General features: G+C 39.7%; 1 protein-coding gene across 1 annotated transcript; it reads left to right on the forward strand.

Annotated features, from left to right (window-relative positions):
- Positions 1-2,015: 2,015 nt before the first annotated feature.
- Positions 2,016-4,271, forward strand: LOC111897553 (NADH dehydrogenase [ubiquinone] 1 alpha subcomplex subunit 8-B-like). The gene is made up of 3 exons (XM_052764291.1): positions 2,016-2,148; positions 2,314-2,502; positions 3,920-4,271. Exons 2-3 carry the CDS (start codon positions 2,315-2,317, stop codon positions 4,050-4,052), a joined length of 321 nt encoding a protein of 106 aa, XP_052620251.1. The 5' UTR covers positions 2,016-2,148; position 2,314; the 3' UTR covers positions 4,053-4,271.
- Positions 4,272-17,291: the final 13,020 nt, after the last annotated feature.

Here is a 17,291-nt window from a genome sequence, read left to right on the forward strand (position 1 = left end):
TATACTGTTTATAGTTTAACTTGTTTTGTTTAAAAATCTTCATATAATCCTTTATATAAATGTGTATGTGTATTCTTATCTAATATCAAAATATGAAATTGAAAACGTAATGTTTTTGGGTTGTAACTCACCAAATTTGTAAATGACTGTAGTGTAACCATTTTTGCTAGAAAGGCTAACTTTTAGTAAAACTTTCCAAGAACCATGTAGTTTTACAACCATAAATTTTCTTATGATTTTGTAACATAGATTATGTTTGTTTTAATAATATGTATATCACAAATATTTATACCAAAACTAGTATAAACCATAACTTGCGCAAATAAAATTTTATCTTTAACATAAGGATGTAGACATGTAATTATTTTTGGGATAAACAAAGTATTACTTGTATCCCCCCCCCCTAAAAAAAAAAAAAAAAAACATGGAAAGAGCTTGAAAATATGGGGGTATGAACTCACATTAAGTGGATTTTTGTGTGTAACTTGAAGTGTTGTGAAGAGATTTCGAGCCTAAAACACCAATATGTGTTTGATGGACTTCTTGGAGATTATGATACCCTAAGGATATCAACACACAATAATGTGTGTAAATAGGATGAAATTAGCATAATAATGTGTATAATCACTAGGGGTTCACGAAATTGCTTACCAAAATTCCAATGACCACTTAGATGGTGATGGTCTTTAGAAAGAACCAAACTTGTTCTTGAGAGGAATTCTTGTGGAGTATGAAGATAAAAGCGCTAAAGAGAATGAAAGATGTTGATAAATGAAAAGTGAGGCTTCCTGTCGTGAATAAAAGGATGAAAATGTGATATGGTTTAATGGATTATATGTAGGATGTTACTTTGGAAGCCTGGAGGTTAAAGTATTGGTATTTGGTGGATAATGTGTGGGTTATTGGGATTTTATTAGAAAGGGTTAAGTTATCACATCAAAAAGTCAAAACCTATTCTACTGTAAGCACCCTATGATGATCCACACTTAGTTTGTGGCCATAAAGAAGGTGATTTCGGTCTAGGCTAGACCGAAATCCCTTGTTACATGCTCTAATTTGAGGTTTTCGGCCAACAATGATCCACTAATGTAGTTTTCAGCCAAGGTGGTTGGTTTTGAGGATGATTTCGGTCTTGAGGTCCCCCATGGAAGGAGTTTGCGGTTCTAACTTGTCCCCACAAAGTGTTTTCGGCTTTAGTGGGGTATTTTTCTATAAATCCTAAAATAACTTATTTAGTGTGCACTTTCTTGTTGACTTGTCAATACTAATTACAACATGGTTCCTCAAGACTTCTATATATATATATATATATATATATATATATATATATATATATATATATATATATATATATATATATATATATATATATAATAAATGCCCATATGGCTTTCAAATGTTTTATTGCAATAAAGTTACATCTATGAATTCACTTGTACATGACTACAATCTAGACTTTGCTTGATCCAAAACTTTCGGGTTGTCATAACCTCCCAGGAGAAAACCCCCTAAGGGGAAAAACCTGGATGCCTCTTACCAGATGAGGTGATAGTCATTTGCACAAACTAAACTATATTATCTTTATAAATCATTAACCATTAAAATAAGAGAAATTAAATATGTTTTTATTTTTGTTCTTACTTATCATCTTATCCATACGAAATAATGACAGGTGTCTTAAAATTTTATTAATTTTATCAAAATATGACACATATCACTATTTTACATGTGTATGGGGATAAACAAAAAAAAGTTAAGAAATATTTAATTTCTTTTAAAATAATACAAAACCAATTCCATGATATTTTTTTGTTGGGATTTTCTAATATGTGTTTTAAAACGCATATAAGAAATATTAATTGAAGTATTAATTATGAGAAATGTTATCATAATTAAATGTTATAAATATTAGACATAATTAATATTTATCATATGGTAATATTTTTATAATTAATATTTCAATGATTTTTATATGTAGGAGATATATTAGAAAATCATTTTTTTAATCATTTTTTTTATTTACTTCTATTTGAAATCAAGGTATACTTACATGATACAGGTGTACATGTGTATACAAATTTCAGGGTGATACCCATTCCTGCCTTATTGTTACTCTCACTTGAATCAGTTTCCCGTGAAACTTACAAGGTGAGTAAACCCTAATATGATCTCTAATTTCTATTCTTTATCTTCTATTCTAACACCCAAGTAATCGAAATTCCTGCTTTGTTATTATCGTTGATTCGATTGCTTTGCGCATGTGAACTGCAATTACGAAAATAATGACATCGATTTTGTTGCGGATGTACATAGGATGGCGAGTGCGGTAGATGCTGTTGGGGAACCGATTCCGACATCGGCGGTGCTAATGTCGGCATCGAAGCACATCGCCGGTAGATGCAGAGGCGAAAATCTAGCCTTCCTCAAATGCAAGAAGGATGATCCCAACCCTGAGAAATGTCTCGACAAAGGCAGCCAAGTTACCCGTTGCGTCATGTCCCTGTAAGTGTATAGTTTCCCCCAGGATATTACCTTGATTTCAATGAATCTACACACAACAAACTAATGAATTATAGGTTCACTAATAAGTGTACTTGCATAATATAGTAAAGTTTGTCTGCGTACTTGATGGAAGCTTGTGTATTCAGTGAATTAAGCTGTAACGAAGCATAGTACTTGTATAAATCTGGTGATTGAGTTAAGCCGATTAAGCTACTTTTGACCTTTTGGACTTATGTGGTGTTCTATAACATTTTCTAAGCTATTTCTAGGCCTCTTTTTATGCACCATGTTCATAGGAGAGCATCAGCATTTAGCTAATTGAATAATCCTGAACTTTGTGGATTCTATAGTATCATTTATAGAGATAAGACCGGGATATAGTGTCTTTGGTACTGTTTATTTTACTTAATGGAATCAATCAGAACTTAATCCATAAGCTAGATATGAGTGTTTCTTTTGACTTATAGCAGAAACCACTAATACATTCTCACCTTTCTATTTAGATCAAACTCTCTTTTTCCTCCTACAGTATTAGCCTGATTCTCATCTGCATACACAATGGATGCTTATGAGACAAACTAGCAATACATCAAACATTCGAAGGAAGGGTCTTATGAGACAAATTATGCTATACATCAAATATTCTTGATGGAAGGATCAATAATCGCTTAAAATCTAAATGAAACTTAAGCAATCTAAAAAACAAGAAAATCTTATACATTATATTTATAGCACTCTAGAGGGCTCATGATATTGTATGTAATGTAATGTAATCTAGACTTTCTAGGGGCTCTTGTTGGTGTTGGAGTGCTGTTTTCAGGTAATATATAGGGCAAATTGCAGGGGAGAGCAACATTTTTTAAATTTGATTAGAATACTTGTAAAACTTTCATAATAATTGAGGATTAGAATACTCTTTATATGTTAATTCATTATCAGATGATGGGCTGTTAACACCATTGATTTACCTTAATATTGGCATTAGCTACAACACATAGTCCAAGATTTTGAGTGAAACAATTTCAACAAATGGAAGTTCATCATCGAACAATTTATGTGGTCTTAATTTTTTGTGTTAATTGCTAATCAGTAATTGGTATTTTCTTATTCTTAATTGGTACTTAACTAGGCAATGTAAATAATGGAATGAAAAAAATAGCAACATACTTTCGTTTATTGTATTTTCAGTTTTTTTTTTTCTTAAGGCATACTTTTTTCTTATATTTGAACACTTCACCAATAACAACGGTGAATATTTACTTTGTTTATGGATGAGATTGCTATAATTGGGTAGATTTTTCAATGTACAAATTACAATGCTTTAATAGAAAAAAATGTAATAATTAATAAACAAATCAATAGAAGTGAATTGCTATTTTCTTGCATTTAAGCCTAAATCATGTTATATGGGTTGTAGGCTGAAAGATCTTCATCAGAAGTGCACAAAAGAGATGGATGCTTATGCTGGGTGTATGTACCACAATACAGATGAATTTGAATTATGTCGCAAACAACAGAAAGACTTTGAGAAATCTTGTCCATTAAGTTGAACCCATGCTGCCCGAATTTTCCGGGCAGTGTTTTCGGTCACTGAGGTTGCCCTTGGAAAAGCTAATTTGCATTGTTCTGATTAAAAATAAGATATGAATGTGTAAACTTTGGTATCTGATTGGAGTTTCCATGTTTTTATTGGGTATTTTGTTGATGATTGTTGTATGGAGTGAAACGTTTGTTTTATTGGACAACATTTACTACTTATTTGGTTATTATTTCTAAGGCCAAGTAATTATAGTTTGTGTTTTTTTAACCACATAATTTCTTTTTCAAATATTGAGTCTTTTTTTTTCTTTCAAAAATACCAACATGGGTCTTCCGGTAAATTTCTTAGGGTTGTTAAATGGAGCAAATTTCAAAATATAATGGTTTTTCTAGATTTTAAAGTTTTATGCATCAGAGTATTTTGAAAACAAATTAAAGTCTAGTTAAATAAATAAAAAACCTTCCAATAGTTAGACTAGGGGGTGTTTAAATTCTGTCTAACTAGGCTCATTCAAACCTTGTTCTACTTGGTCCGGGTAAATGTATTTGATACCAAGTTTCTTTTGCCTTTTATTCGGTCTGTGGATGTGTGGATGTTTGACTCGGTCCTGAAGGAAATAAAAAATATTCTTTCCCCTCCTTTGCCCTTCTCATTCTCTTCTCAAACGATTTTTCCCTTTAGCTCCCTAACTCGTTCATTCAAGCAACTCCTCCCTTGCCTTTGTCGTCATCGTCCACCGCTGTCCTGGGTGTCCCAGCTCTAATGGAACCCCTCCTCTCTAACATAGAGGGAGGAGATCAAGTTCCAATGGAGTTTTGTGATTTAAGGTAATGCTCGAACCAATGCTTCAAATTGTTAGGGCCATAGGTTTTATGGATGTGTATTGTTGTTTGATTCATTCATATACTCTAAGTAATGTATTTGGTTTAGATTTTGTGGGTTTATTGAGGCTTTTTTGTGGTTTGCTTAGGAGTAGGAGTTCAAATCTATGCTAATTTTTTGAGTTCAAAATGAGGAGTTCTAAGATGTCATACTCTCGTTTTGTCTCTCAATAAGAAGTGGAAATTGAAACTGAAAGCCTCAACTTGACTCTCCAGGACCTCTAATCACCAACCGAAATTGGAATTGTAATTGGAATTTGGAGATTGGAACTTTTTTCCCTGCATAACCACTTGATCCCTCTGCAGTTGGTAGTTGGTAATTGATATTTTCTATCCACCTAGGCCACACAAGGGGTAGCTAGCCTCAACTTATGCACTTGAGGATTATGTAGGAATTTACTTATAACAAACAATACAAAACAATTGTCAATTTGGATACCCAAGGATCTCATACTCACAACCAGTCCTAGCATGATATGCATAAGTAGGATGCTTAAAACAATTTCCAAAAAATATAGCCTTTTTGCTTCTATAATCAATTCATTTTCAAAGATGTCACTTCATGAATGCACATATAGTTCACATAACAATCAAGGTTAACATATAATACCATATAATGAAAGCCAACAAAACTTATCGAAATTGCAAAAAGCAAGATAGCGTATTTGTGTTCTTGGTAACTCACCTAGGTCCAATCTTAGTAATACCACAATCTTCTTTATTTGGCTAGGTTTCTTCAAACATTATGCTTCCAAAAAAATTACCTAAAAACATCATTATAATGTTGTCAAAAGACCAATATACCCTTGTATGGGTCAATTCGTCATTCTAAGGGTACAAAGCTCCTTAAGTATCATAATATGAAGGATGAAAGTAGGGATGAGCGTGGGATGGAACCGGTACCGACCGTTACCGTTACCAATTTCTCGAAAACCGAATTTGATCGAAAGTCAATCTATAACACCCTATTTCGAGTCGTTTCATAATTTGGGACCGTGACACGAAGATCAAGTATCATAAGGCTTCAGGCTTTTGAGAAAGAGAGGTTTAGACCCATTTTGATGTGAGTAATGTAGATTACGGGATCTAAGAGTTTGGTTCGTGTTGGAGTCAAAGGGTAAAACGGGAAAAGTGATGTTTCAGACTTCTTGCATGAAATATGGATTTTTGTTCAGGTAGTTTTTTGGAACACCCCGTCCCGAATCGTTCCTATTTCGGGGTAGTGACCAAAGATCTTGAGCTTCTAGATCCAGGAATATATTTCCATTTGCAATATTCCTAAGGTAAAAAGCTTTAACATTGATGATCCTTTTGCTTGGATATTCTATATGGAGTTTCTTTGGCATTATTGAGTCTCTTGATGAAAAGGTGAGATTGTGATCTACTCTAGAAGTAGTTGATGTTAGATCTAAGCTCCAATAAGGTTATTTGTTCATAAAAATGGAAACTTTAAGATAGATTTTGGTCCATGCATGTACTAAGCCCCTATTAAGTTCTTTTTAAAGTGTTGAGTCTCATTAAGACGTATTTGTAAGAAAAGTTGGAAACTTTATTGGTTAAGACCTTGCCTAGGGACCAAATCAATGTTTTGGACACATGGACTTAACCTATTAAGAGCTACTAAGGGTTTTGGACTTTTGACAAGTACGTTGGGTGTACGAGGAGGTAAGACTCGATGCCGAAGAGTATATTGTATGCTAGTTATCTGTATGTGTTTTAATGATTACCGATTACAACTCGATGCAGAGCAAGGCCCGATGACTGTTTTGTATGCTATTGTTTTATGATCATTGTATGTGTTAGCATGATTATGTGTCTATGTTTATAGTGGGTGGGGCCCAGTGATAGGTGAGACCTAAGAATAATAGATGTTTATACCGAGCGGGGCTCGATGCTGGACGGGGCCCGAAGCCAAGTGGCTCTCGATACCGGGCGGGGCGCGATGGAGGGTGGGGAGCCTAATATGTGATTTATTATGTATGGCATATGGTATCTTGGGGAACTCACTATGCTTTGTGCTTATGGTTTTCAGTTTATGTTTTAGGTACTCCGGTTTTCAAATGAAAGAGCTCGGGATGATTGTAGAGCACAAACCACATGTTTCTGCGTTTTATAATTTACTTTGATAGTGATGATGTATTGATACATCTGATAACCTTGGTTTTATGACCACATTATGGTTTGATGTTTTATTATTCTAAAAATGAAGAATTTTATGGTCTTATTTGTGGGATGTTACAAGTCGGTATCAGAGCCTTGGTTTGAGGGATTTGGACACACTCTTGGGTGTGTCTGAACTCAAACTGAGGATTTGGTAAAGTTTTTTTCCAAAAATGTTAGAAAAATGATTTAAAAAGGAAAAACAAGTTTTCTTATACAAGAAAGGGTGTGGTTCATGCAATCAACTGGGCTCAAGTAAGTTTTTCCCAAAATAGCCATACTTGTTATCTTTTATGATTTGATCCATGAATCTGTGAATCGCATGTTAGTTAGGGCTAAGGATCTTCTTAGTTTTTCCATGGTAGAATGCTAGGAGAGATGCCTTTGTATGCATGTTGTATGAGCTTGTAGACTTGTGTGCTATTTCTGATTAGTTAGGGATAGATTGTCCTGTTATATGATGCCTTGTAGCCTAGTAAGCATTGGATGCTAGATTTGGTATAATGGTATCCGTAAGGCAATCAGCAGCGGGAGTAGGGTTTTTCGTATGAGTATGAGGGATTGGATGCTCATGGTTATTCTATGGATTGGAGTGATACTGCACCAATGCTGTTTGCTTTGTGCTTTGTGGAACTCTTAGGTGATGGGAGTTAGCTACTAGGTGAATATGTTAAGTCATATGTGACAAAGGTTGAATAATCTCTGAGTGATGGATTTAACCCTATTGTGCAACTCTTGTCTTAGTCCAACCATTGTGGGGACGACTCTGTTACTCGAAGGATTATCTAAGTTTTGTTGCATGTTATTGTATTCACGAGGTGGGTAACTGGCATTATGGGGAGTTCCTCAGCAGCTGATGGTAGGGTGAGGTCGGGAACCTAGGAAAGCCTAGGAGGTGCTTCGGTGGGTTTAGTTGCGCTGTTTAGCGATCATGTGGAGGATCAGTTAAGAAGGTGACTCGGAGGATCCGGGATGATTCTTGAGGAAAGTATGGATAGGTGTGGAAGGTAGTATTGGGCCCGTACTACTGAAGCACATGATCCATACTCGAATCAGGGAGAGTCTTGGAGAATCTAGGAAGCCTGTGGGATGAGAATTCTGTTGGATTAGGTGTCTAAGCTCATAACTATTTTTGGTATGTACTTGATTTGATTATGAGCATGGTCATTTTGGGTTGCCTTCACTTATGCAACTTGATAGGATGACAAGTGGAGAGAAAGAGTAGGATTTATTATATGGATAATAAATTGGTACTCAAAATGTTTTTTTTAATATATGATTAATATATTATTTGGAAATCATATTATTAATTAGTGATTAATCAGATATTAATTTAGTATTAATTTTGGGATTAAAGGAATTGATTAATAATAGAGGGTTTGATTATGTTAATCAGTAATAGTTGTAGTTTGGGCTAATGGACCTTATTGATAAGAGGTGGACGAAAATCTATGGGAAGCCCATAGAGTTTTCATCCAAGGGCTATATCATATGGGGTCTATGGATTGCTTAAGGCCTAAGCAAGGAAATTAGGGTTTCCACCTGAAAACCCTAATAACCTCAGCTATAAATATACCCTCTACATAGGATTTTCGGCTTTATGAGTTTTATATGAAGCCCTGGCCAAATTCCTCCAGCTATCTCCTAAGTCATCCTTTGCAAGAGTGTTTGTGACTCCATTAGAGGTGCAACACTTGGGGCACTAAGCTTTCAAAGGTCAAGGAGTTCTTGTTATTGCTAAATAACAATCAAGGTAATATTCTAACCCTAAATTATATCAATTATCGAAATTGTATGCTAGTTCTTAGGGTTTATGCTTTGGATGATTATTTGCATGTATAACTTGAGAAAAACCTAGATCAAAAGCATTAGGGTTGCATCTACACCATAGGAATGTTGTAGTGCTCAAAACCCTTCAGTAGTATCAGAGCTTAGGGTGTTTTTCTTTTGTATTTGATGCCATGGTTAATTATTCAAAGCTGAAGCAAGTTGAAATCTAGACTCTGCTAGATGAACTGGATGAGTCCATTGTGGGTCTCGATGAGTTGGGGCAACTCGACGAGTCCATTGCTTGACTCGACGATTTGGCTTGTCTGTTGGTAGATTTTTCGGAATTTTGGTCAGAATTGGATTAGGATCATTACCATAAACTGTTTTGACTGATAAAATTCGATTTTTCTTATATGGTAATGATTATCCTCATCTAATTACAAGATAATTATCAAACTTTAAGATAATTACTAGATTATATGATAAACTAATTATTTGTAGAATTTGATTTGAATTATCTTACCATATAAAATTGGATTAGGTAAAATTATGTGATAAAGATAAATTATATGATTAATTTAATTGTTTTCAACTTTGATCTAAAAGGTTTTGAAAAGTTTCAAAAATTTGCCCTCAAGTTTTGGAATTTAAATTTTATTAAAAATTATAATTTTGAAATATTAAATTCTTAAACCCAAGTAATTTGAAAAGTTTAAAAAATGTACCTCGTGGTTTTGTAATTTAAAATTTAATTAAATAGTTTTAATTTTGAAATCTTATATTTAGAACCTTGATATTTTGAATAGTTCAAATTACACCCTTATGGATTATATTAAATTAATTAAGTGTTTAATTAAAAGAGAAAATTAATAAATAAAAAATTATATGGTTTAAATTTAATTAAATTAAAAATCTAATTTATTAATATATTAAACCACCTAGTATTTTAAATATGTAAAATACACCCTTATACTATATAAAATTAAAAGTCTAATATATTATATATGTATAAGTAAAAGGTCAGTCTTACCGTTAGTAGGCCTCATTCACGAAGTTGATCTATAAGGGGATATAAGGAAATTACCAGTAAAATGGTGATTAAATGGGTGTCCACTCTCACCCAACCGCTTCCTTGACTAGTGGAGAGTTGTTAGCTGAACAGGTAGGATAAGACATTCTCATTAATAAGTATAATGAAAATACAAAGTAACTAAACCTTTTATAAATTCCCAATCTTAGTTACTTTAGGAAAATGTGAATTTGATGCTAACCCATGAAATTGCACATTGCACCTTATTGGTCATTAGTGGAGTGTGTGTGGTTAACCGACACACTAATATGTGACTAATGAAGGATGGAAATGGGTAGCCCATATATTATCATAGATCAATGGATCGTGTGTGGTTAACCGACACATTGATTAGGTGATAAATGACTTCGAGAGTACCAAACTAATTTGCATGGTTAGTCACACCTTGTTTGTGATCCTCGGTATCCAGCCACCAACTTGAAGGGCATAATCGAGATTAAACATGCCATTTAAAAGTTCAATGAATCTCAAAAGATCTAGGAGTTTCATTTAAAACCTAAATCACTTAAAATTTCGTTTTCATGGTGGAATTGGTAAATCGTCATTTACCTACCGACAAATAGTTTACAATTGGATTACGGCATCCCTCTTCCGAATTGTGAACTATTGTGTTGGGTCCTAGCCATAATATTTCATTTAGGTGTTTTATTAAGGATTAAATCAACTAACTTGAATTTCTCCCCTTGTAGATGTCTAGTTCTAACAACTATGGTCTTCCTTATCTTTTTGGAAAAAGCTTTCCTCATGAACATAATATTCCACATAATGATCAAGGTGAAAGATCAATCCCTTCTTCTTGCTTTGGTGGAACTTCTTTTCCTCCACCTCCAATAATTCTCCCAGACCCATGTGTTCGTTGACTTCAAAAGTTCAAGGTCACTCAAGCCTTATTGGCAAGCAAACACCAAAATGGAAGGTATGTGTGTGCACACATCTTGGAGATGAAGTCATACATTGACAGGCTGGGAATGTTAAGTGTCGTTGTCTTGAAGAAGCTGAATGTTGACTTGTTTCTTCAATTGCTTCCTAAGTTATATGGCGAGTTCATAAAAGACTACTTGTAACGACCCAAATTTCACGTCCAAAAATTTTGTTTTTAAAGCAATACTTTGGAAAACATTTGTAAATAAAACATTGTCTGGTCAAACCATTTCATAACATACATCGTGTTTGAAAACCAAATTATGAAAACAACCAAATATCAGAGTACAAATCCCAGAACAAGTTCGTAAGGCGGAAAAAAGTGTGCGTGTATGATGTGCCGCTACCGCGCCAGCTCCTTCCCGTTCGACGAAGAGGTACCTGAAACCAAAACTGTAAACTGTAAGCACAAAGCTTAGTGAGTTCCCCCATCGTACCACATACCATACAATCATATAACATACATATTGCTAGGCAAATTCTGGGGTGCCCGACCTACTCGGTACAGCCATTCTGGGGTGCCGATCTACCCATGCGACCGTTCTGGGGTGCCGTCCTACCCGTGTCAAGCCATTCTGGGGTGCTGACTACCCATGTCAAGCCATTCTGGGGTGCTGACTACGCTTCGGTCCTATGACCGAACCTCGGGGACTATTCCATCCCCTACCACCACTACTATCGCATATCATAACATATCAAATTATCAGACATAACTGGGGTGTCCGAACTACCCTTCGGTCCTAACGACCGAACTCGGGGACTGTTTTCCTCCTACTACCTCTGGCTCATATAACAGATCATACTAGCATATAAACATAACAGCCGATCATACTGTCAAACGTATTTAGGGTGCCTGACTACCCTTCGGTCCTAACAGCCGAACTCTACTACTAACACATATAACATATCATGCTAGCATATAACATATCACGTAGTAGCAAACCTATATGAATATCACAAAGACAATCATATAACACACAACTCCTACTAGTGGGCCGACATTGTGTCCGTAGACCCACCGCTACTGGAAGGTAACTCACCTCGAAGTAGCTGCTGATCTGTGTGGGAATCCTCTGACTACTGTCGCTGCTGCTCCGGAAATCCCCCGGCTATAATTCCCACAAAACACTTAGTCATACACTGCTAACTGTTCTTAGGGTAAAATGACCATTTTACCTCCGACCAAGTTAAAGTCAAAGTCAACTACCAATTGACCTGACTCGCTGAGTTGGCTCGCCAACTCGCCGAGTCCCTATCCTTCCATTTGTCCTTATACCCGTCTCTACTCGTCGAGTTAGGCGATGACTCGACGAGTTTTCCTTCTAAATGAACATCGACTGAATCTTCATCTGACTCACCGAGTTGTATGAAGAACTCGTCGAGTTCATCTTCAACTGATAAACAAGTCCTGTCTTTGACTCGCCGAGTTGTATGAACAACTCTTCGAGTTCATCTTCATCCTCGCCGAGGCTGCTCATGCACTCGCCGAGTCCCATGAATATCCAGAACAATGTCTTAGTCCAGAAAATTGGGTCACTCCCCGGGACTCCCTAAAACCTTTCCACACTCAACTGGGTCCTTTTGACCCTTAATTGATTTGGGACGCAAGCTTGGACTCGCCGAGTTCAAGGATGGACTCGCCAAGTCTGTCACATATTCTCACTAGATCTTTGATTTCTGATGTACAACTCTTGATCAAAGGATAGATGTATGCTCCTAGGACCGTTCTAGCATGTAAAGTTACGACCTTTACGTGCTTGCATGGGAATTTAAGCTCAAAAGGTCCTAAAACAAGCCCTTGAGTTTCATGGAGGCTTTCTTGGGTGGAAAAGCACCCCCTTTCTGCTTTGTGACCCCTCAAGGGTCCTAGATCCACAGCCTCATCCCCAACCATGCTTGCATTCATGGTTGGCTAGCTAAAATGCCTCATAAAGCCCTAAAACTACACAAAATGGGATCTAGCATTTGGAAGATCAAGGTACAAACTTTTTACCTTGAATGAGCTGCAAATAATGCACAAATTCGGATCCCCTTTAGTCCTTTCTTGCTCCTTCAAGATTCTCTTCCTTCCTTGGATCACAAGAACACCAAACTCACTTCAAATACTCTAGTTTTCTTCAACAACGGCTAGGGTTTGCTATGGGGGTCCTCTGGGAGTAAACGGGATGAAGGAGGCCGGGTTAAAGTGTTTAAATAGGGTGCAAACCCTTGGATTAGGGTTTTTGTCCAGACAGGGTCTACTCGCCGAGTCCATAGCTTAAACCCCGCATCTTATCCCGCTTCTACTCGACGAGTTGGTCCTTCAACTCGCTGAGTCCAAGGCCAAAAATGCAATTATTTAAAGAGTTAATTACAAAGAATACGTACCAAGAACCAGGTGCTACAAATCTCCCCCACTTATTTCAGACTTCGTCCTTGAAGTCTGCTGCTCATTCCTGAAACAGCTCGAGGTAGTGCTCCATCATCCCTTCCACTGGCTCCCAAGTCCACTCCGACCCCTTCCGGTGCTGCCATTGCACCTGCACGAGTTCCACCCTCTTGTTCCTCAAATCCTTTGACTTGTGGTCGAGGATTGCCATTGGCCTCTCAATGTAATTCAAGCTGTCATCAACCTGAATATCCTCTAGGGGTACCACCGCTGAGTCGTCCACCAGGCACTTCCGCAGCTGGGAGACGAGGAAAGTGCTGTGGATCTGACTGAGTTCGGCTGGCAGATCCAGCCTGTACGCTACCTTGCCCACCCGGGCTACAACCCTGAATGGTCCAATGTACCTTGGGCGCAACTTGCCCCGCTTCCTGAATCGAATGACGCCTTTCCAAGGTGACACCTTCTGGAGAACCATATCCCCGACTTGGAACTCTAGGTCTGAACGGCGCTTATCGGCATAACTTTTCTGCCGACTCTGTGCAGTCTGAAGCCTGCTCCAAACCTGCTGAATCCTCTCGGTCGTCTTGAGCACCAATTCTGTGCTCCCCATGACCCTTTGGCCAACTTCACCCCAACATATCGGGGTCCTGCACATCCTCTCGTACAACATCTTGAAGGGAGGACGGTCAATACTCGCGTGGTAGCTGTTGTTGTATGAGAACTCAGCCAAAGGAAGATAAGTATCCCAGCCACCACCGAAGTCTAGCACGCACGCCCGCAACATATCCTCCAAAGTCTGGATGGTCCGCTTACTCTGACCATCTGTCTACGAGTGAAAAGCGGTGCTAAAATGCAGACGAGTACCTAGCTCGTCATGGAACTTCTTCCAAAACCTGGAGGTAAACCGTACATCCCTGTCTGAAATCACGGAGACTGGCACACCGTGCCACGCCACCACCTCTCGAATGTAGATATCGGCCAACTTCTCTGCCGAGATACTCTCTTGGATCGGTATGAAGTGGGCACTCTTGGTCAACCGATCCACGATGACCCATATAGAATCCACTCCCCATGCGGTCCTAGGAAGCTTGGTGATAAAATCCATCGTGATGTCCTCCCATTTCCACAACGGGATATCTAACGGCTGCATCTTGCCGTGTGGCGTCTGGTGCTCGGCCTTGACCTTCCTGCAGGTCAAGCACTGCTCAACGTACCAAGATACATCCCGTTTCATGCAGGGCCACCAATAGTCTAGACGAAGATCTCTATAAATCTTCGTCGCCCTGGGATGAATGAAGAATCAGGATTTGTGCGCCTCCTCCATCAGAACCTGGCGCACACCCCCGTGATATGGTACCCACACCCTGTGGTGTAGTGTAAATAACCCTTGGCTATCATAATCGAAGGAGGAAACCTGACCCACTATACGCTCGCTCTTCCGATGTTCCTCCTTCATAGCCTCCTGCTGAGCCTCTCGAATTTGCTCTAACAGCGGAGTCACCACTGTCATCCTCATGCACACGCCTCTGATCGGCGCTGCCTTGCGGCTAAGTGCATCTGCCACCACATTGGCCTTCCCTGGGTGATAAAGGATCTCACAGTCATAATCCTTCACCACGTCCAAACACCGATGCTGCCTCATATTCAGATTCGGCTGATCCATGAGGTACCTCAAACTCTTGTGGTCCGTGTAAATGGTAGACCGGACTCCATAAAGGTAATGTTGCCAAATCTTGAGGGTGAAGACAACCGCCCCAAATTTAAATCGTGCGTCGGGTAGTTCGCCTCGTGAGGCTTCAGTTGCCTCGAAGCGTAAGCAATTACATGCCCTCTCTACATCAGCACCTCGCCTAACCCTGAAATGGACGCGTCACAGTATACCAAAAAAATCCTCTACACCCTCTGGCAGGGCTAAGATTGGCGCTTCACACAATCTCTGTCTCAGAGTCTCAAACGCTGCCTGCTGCTCAGGCTCCCATCGGAAGACCACAATTTTCTTCGTCAGCCGTGTCAGGGGTACGACTATCTTGGAGAAGTCCTGAATGAATCTCCGATAATAAAATGCTAATCCCAGGTAACTCCGAATCTCAGATGGAGACTTCGGAACTTCCCATCTCATCATGGACTCTACCTTGGCCGAGTCGACCAGAATACCATTCTGGTTGACAAGGTGCCCAAGGAATTGCACCTCGCGCAACCAAAAATCACACTTGGAGAACTTGGCGTACAAGCTCTCCCTCCTCAAATTCTCCAAAACTTCTCTCAGATGCTCCTCGTGCTGCTCCTGCGTCTTGGAGTAAACCAAGATGTCATCAATAAACACTATCACAGATCGGTCTAACATCGGTCTACACATGCGATTCATGAGATCCATGAACGCGGTAGGGGCATTGGTTAATCCGAAGGGCGTCACCACAAACTCGTAGTGGCCATAGCGCGTCCGAAACGCGGTCTTCTGCACATCCTCCTCTCTGACCCTCATCTGGTGGTAACCCGAACGCAAATCGATCTTGGAGAACCAAGACGCTCCCTGTAACTGGTCAAAGAGGTCATCAATCTTCGGGAGTGGGTAACGGTTCTTCACCGTTACCTTGTTCAGCTCCCGATAATCTATACACATCCGATGCGACTTTTCCTTCTTCTTCACAAACAGAATCGGGGCTCCCCAGGGTGAACTGCTCAGTCTAATGAATCCCTTGTCTAACAGCTCCTGCAGCTGTGTAGCCAGCTCCTGCATCTCAGGAAGAGCCAACTGATACGGTGCCTTGGCTATCGGAGCCGCACCAGGGACTATGTCGATCCTGAACTTTACCTGTCGCTCCGGAGGTATCCCAGGAAGCTCCTCTGGGAACACATTTGTGTAGTCTCGCACCACCGGAAGCTCACTCACCGTCGCCTTACCCGCCTCCCGGGTATCCATAACATACGCGACATATCCCGCGCAACCCTGCTAAAGGTAGCACCTAGCTCTTGCTACTGAACATACTGTGGGTCCACGTTGTGGCCTCTTGCCATGGATCACCATCTCTCCCCCACTTGGGGTCCTGATCTACACTAGCTGCTATGCACAATCTATCACCACCCCATTAGGGCTCAACCAATCCATGCCTATAATCACCTTGTTCCCACGCAACGAAATGGGAACCAAATCCACCAAGTAGCGCTCCTCAAATAACCTCAGAACGCAATCTCCGAACACTGCTGATGCTCGCACTGATCGATCATCGGCAATCTCTACCTCTAAAGGGCAATCCAACATGCCCAAAGACTCAGTGAACTTCTTGCTAAGCGCAAGAGAAACAAACGATCGGGTGGCACCCGAGTCAAACAACACCTGTACTGGGATACCGTTCACATGGAACGATCCTAAACACATATACACATAGCACATATCAATATCATAACATCATATCAATAAATCAGAGGGAAAGAATCATACCCGTCACCACATCGGGTGCGGTGTGTGCCTCCTCGGTAGTCAGCTGAAATGCCCGGCTCCTCACCACTGGAGCCTCTGCCTTGCCTTGCCGGCCATGTCATAGCCTCAATAGCCGAGGCTCCCAATGAGTCACCAACAGATTCCCACCAGTCTCTAGCTCTGTCTCTCAAACACCCTGCTGCAAACCTCACCTTCGACCCCTCGGGGCAGAAGCTAGTCAACTGTGCAGACTCAATGTCCGCAATCCATCGTCTGGAAGCAATGGGTTCCTTCGCCCCATGGAAATCCGGCGCACTACTGCCCCTGAAGTCCTTAAAGGACAGTGTGCGAGATCCTGACTGGCCCGATGCCATGTCTCTCCTGAACGCCCCGAGGCGTTCCTCCATCAGCTCTACTATCCCTTCCTTGATCGACCCGAAGATGATGGGGGTCGACTCAAGGATGCCTCTGGTGATCTCTGACGCGATGAACTCGCGTAGCCCCTCATCTACTGGCTCGAAACCTGATCCCGAACCCGATCCCTCTCCTGAACTGCCAACTGCTGGCCTCGGACGTAGTACCACCATTCTGCAATACATAACAACAACCGTTAGTGATATTGATACCTCTTGAGGGATCAC

Source organism: Lactuca sativa, chromosome 5 (assembly GCF_002870075.4).
Source record: "Lactuca sativa cultivar Salinas chromosome 5, Lsat_Salinas_v11, whole genome shotgun sequence".
Taxonomy (NCBI): Eukaryota; Viridiplantae; Streptophyta; class Magnoliopsida; order Asterales; family Asteraceae; genus Lactuca; species Lactuca sativa.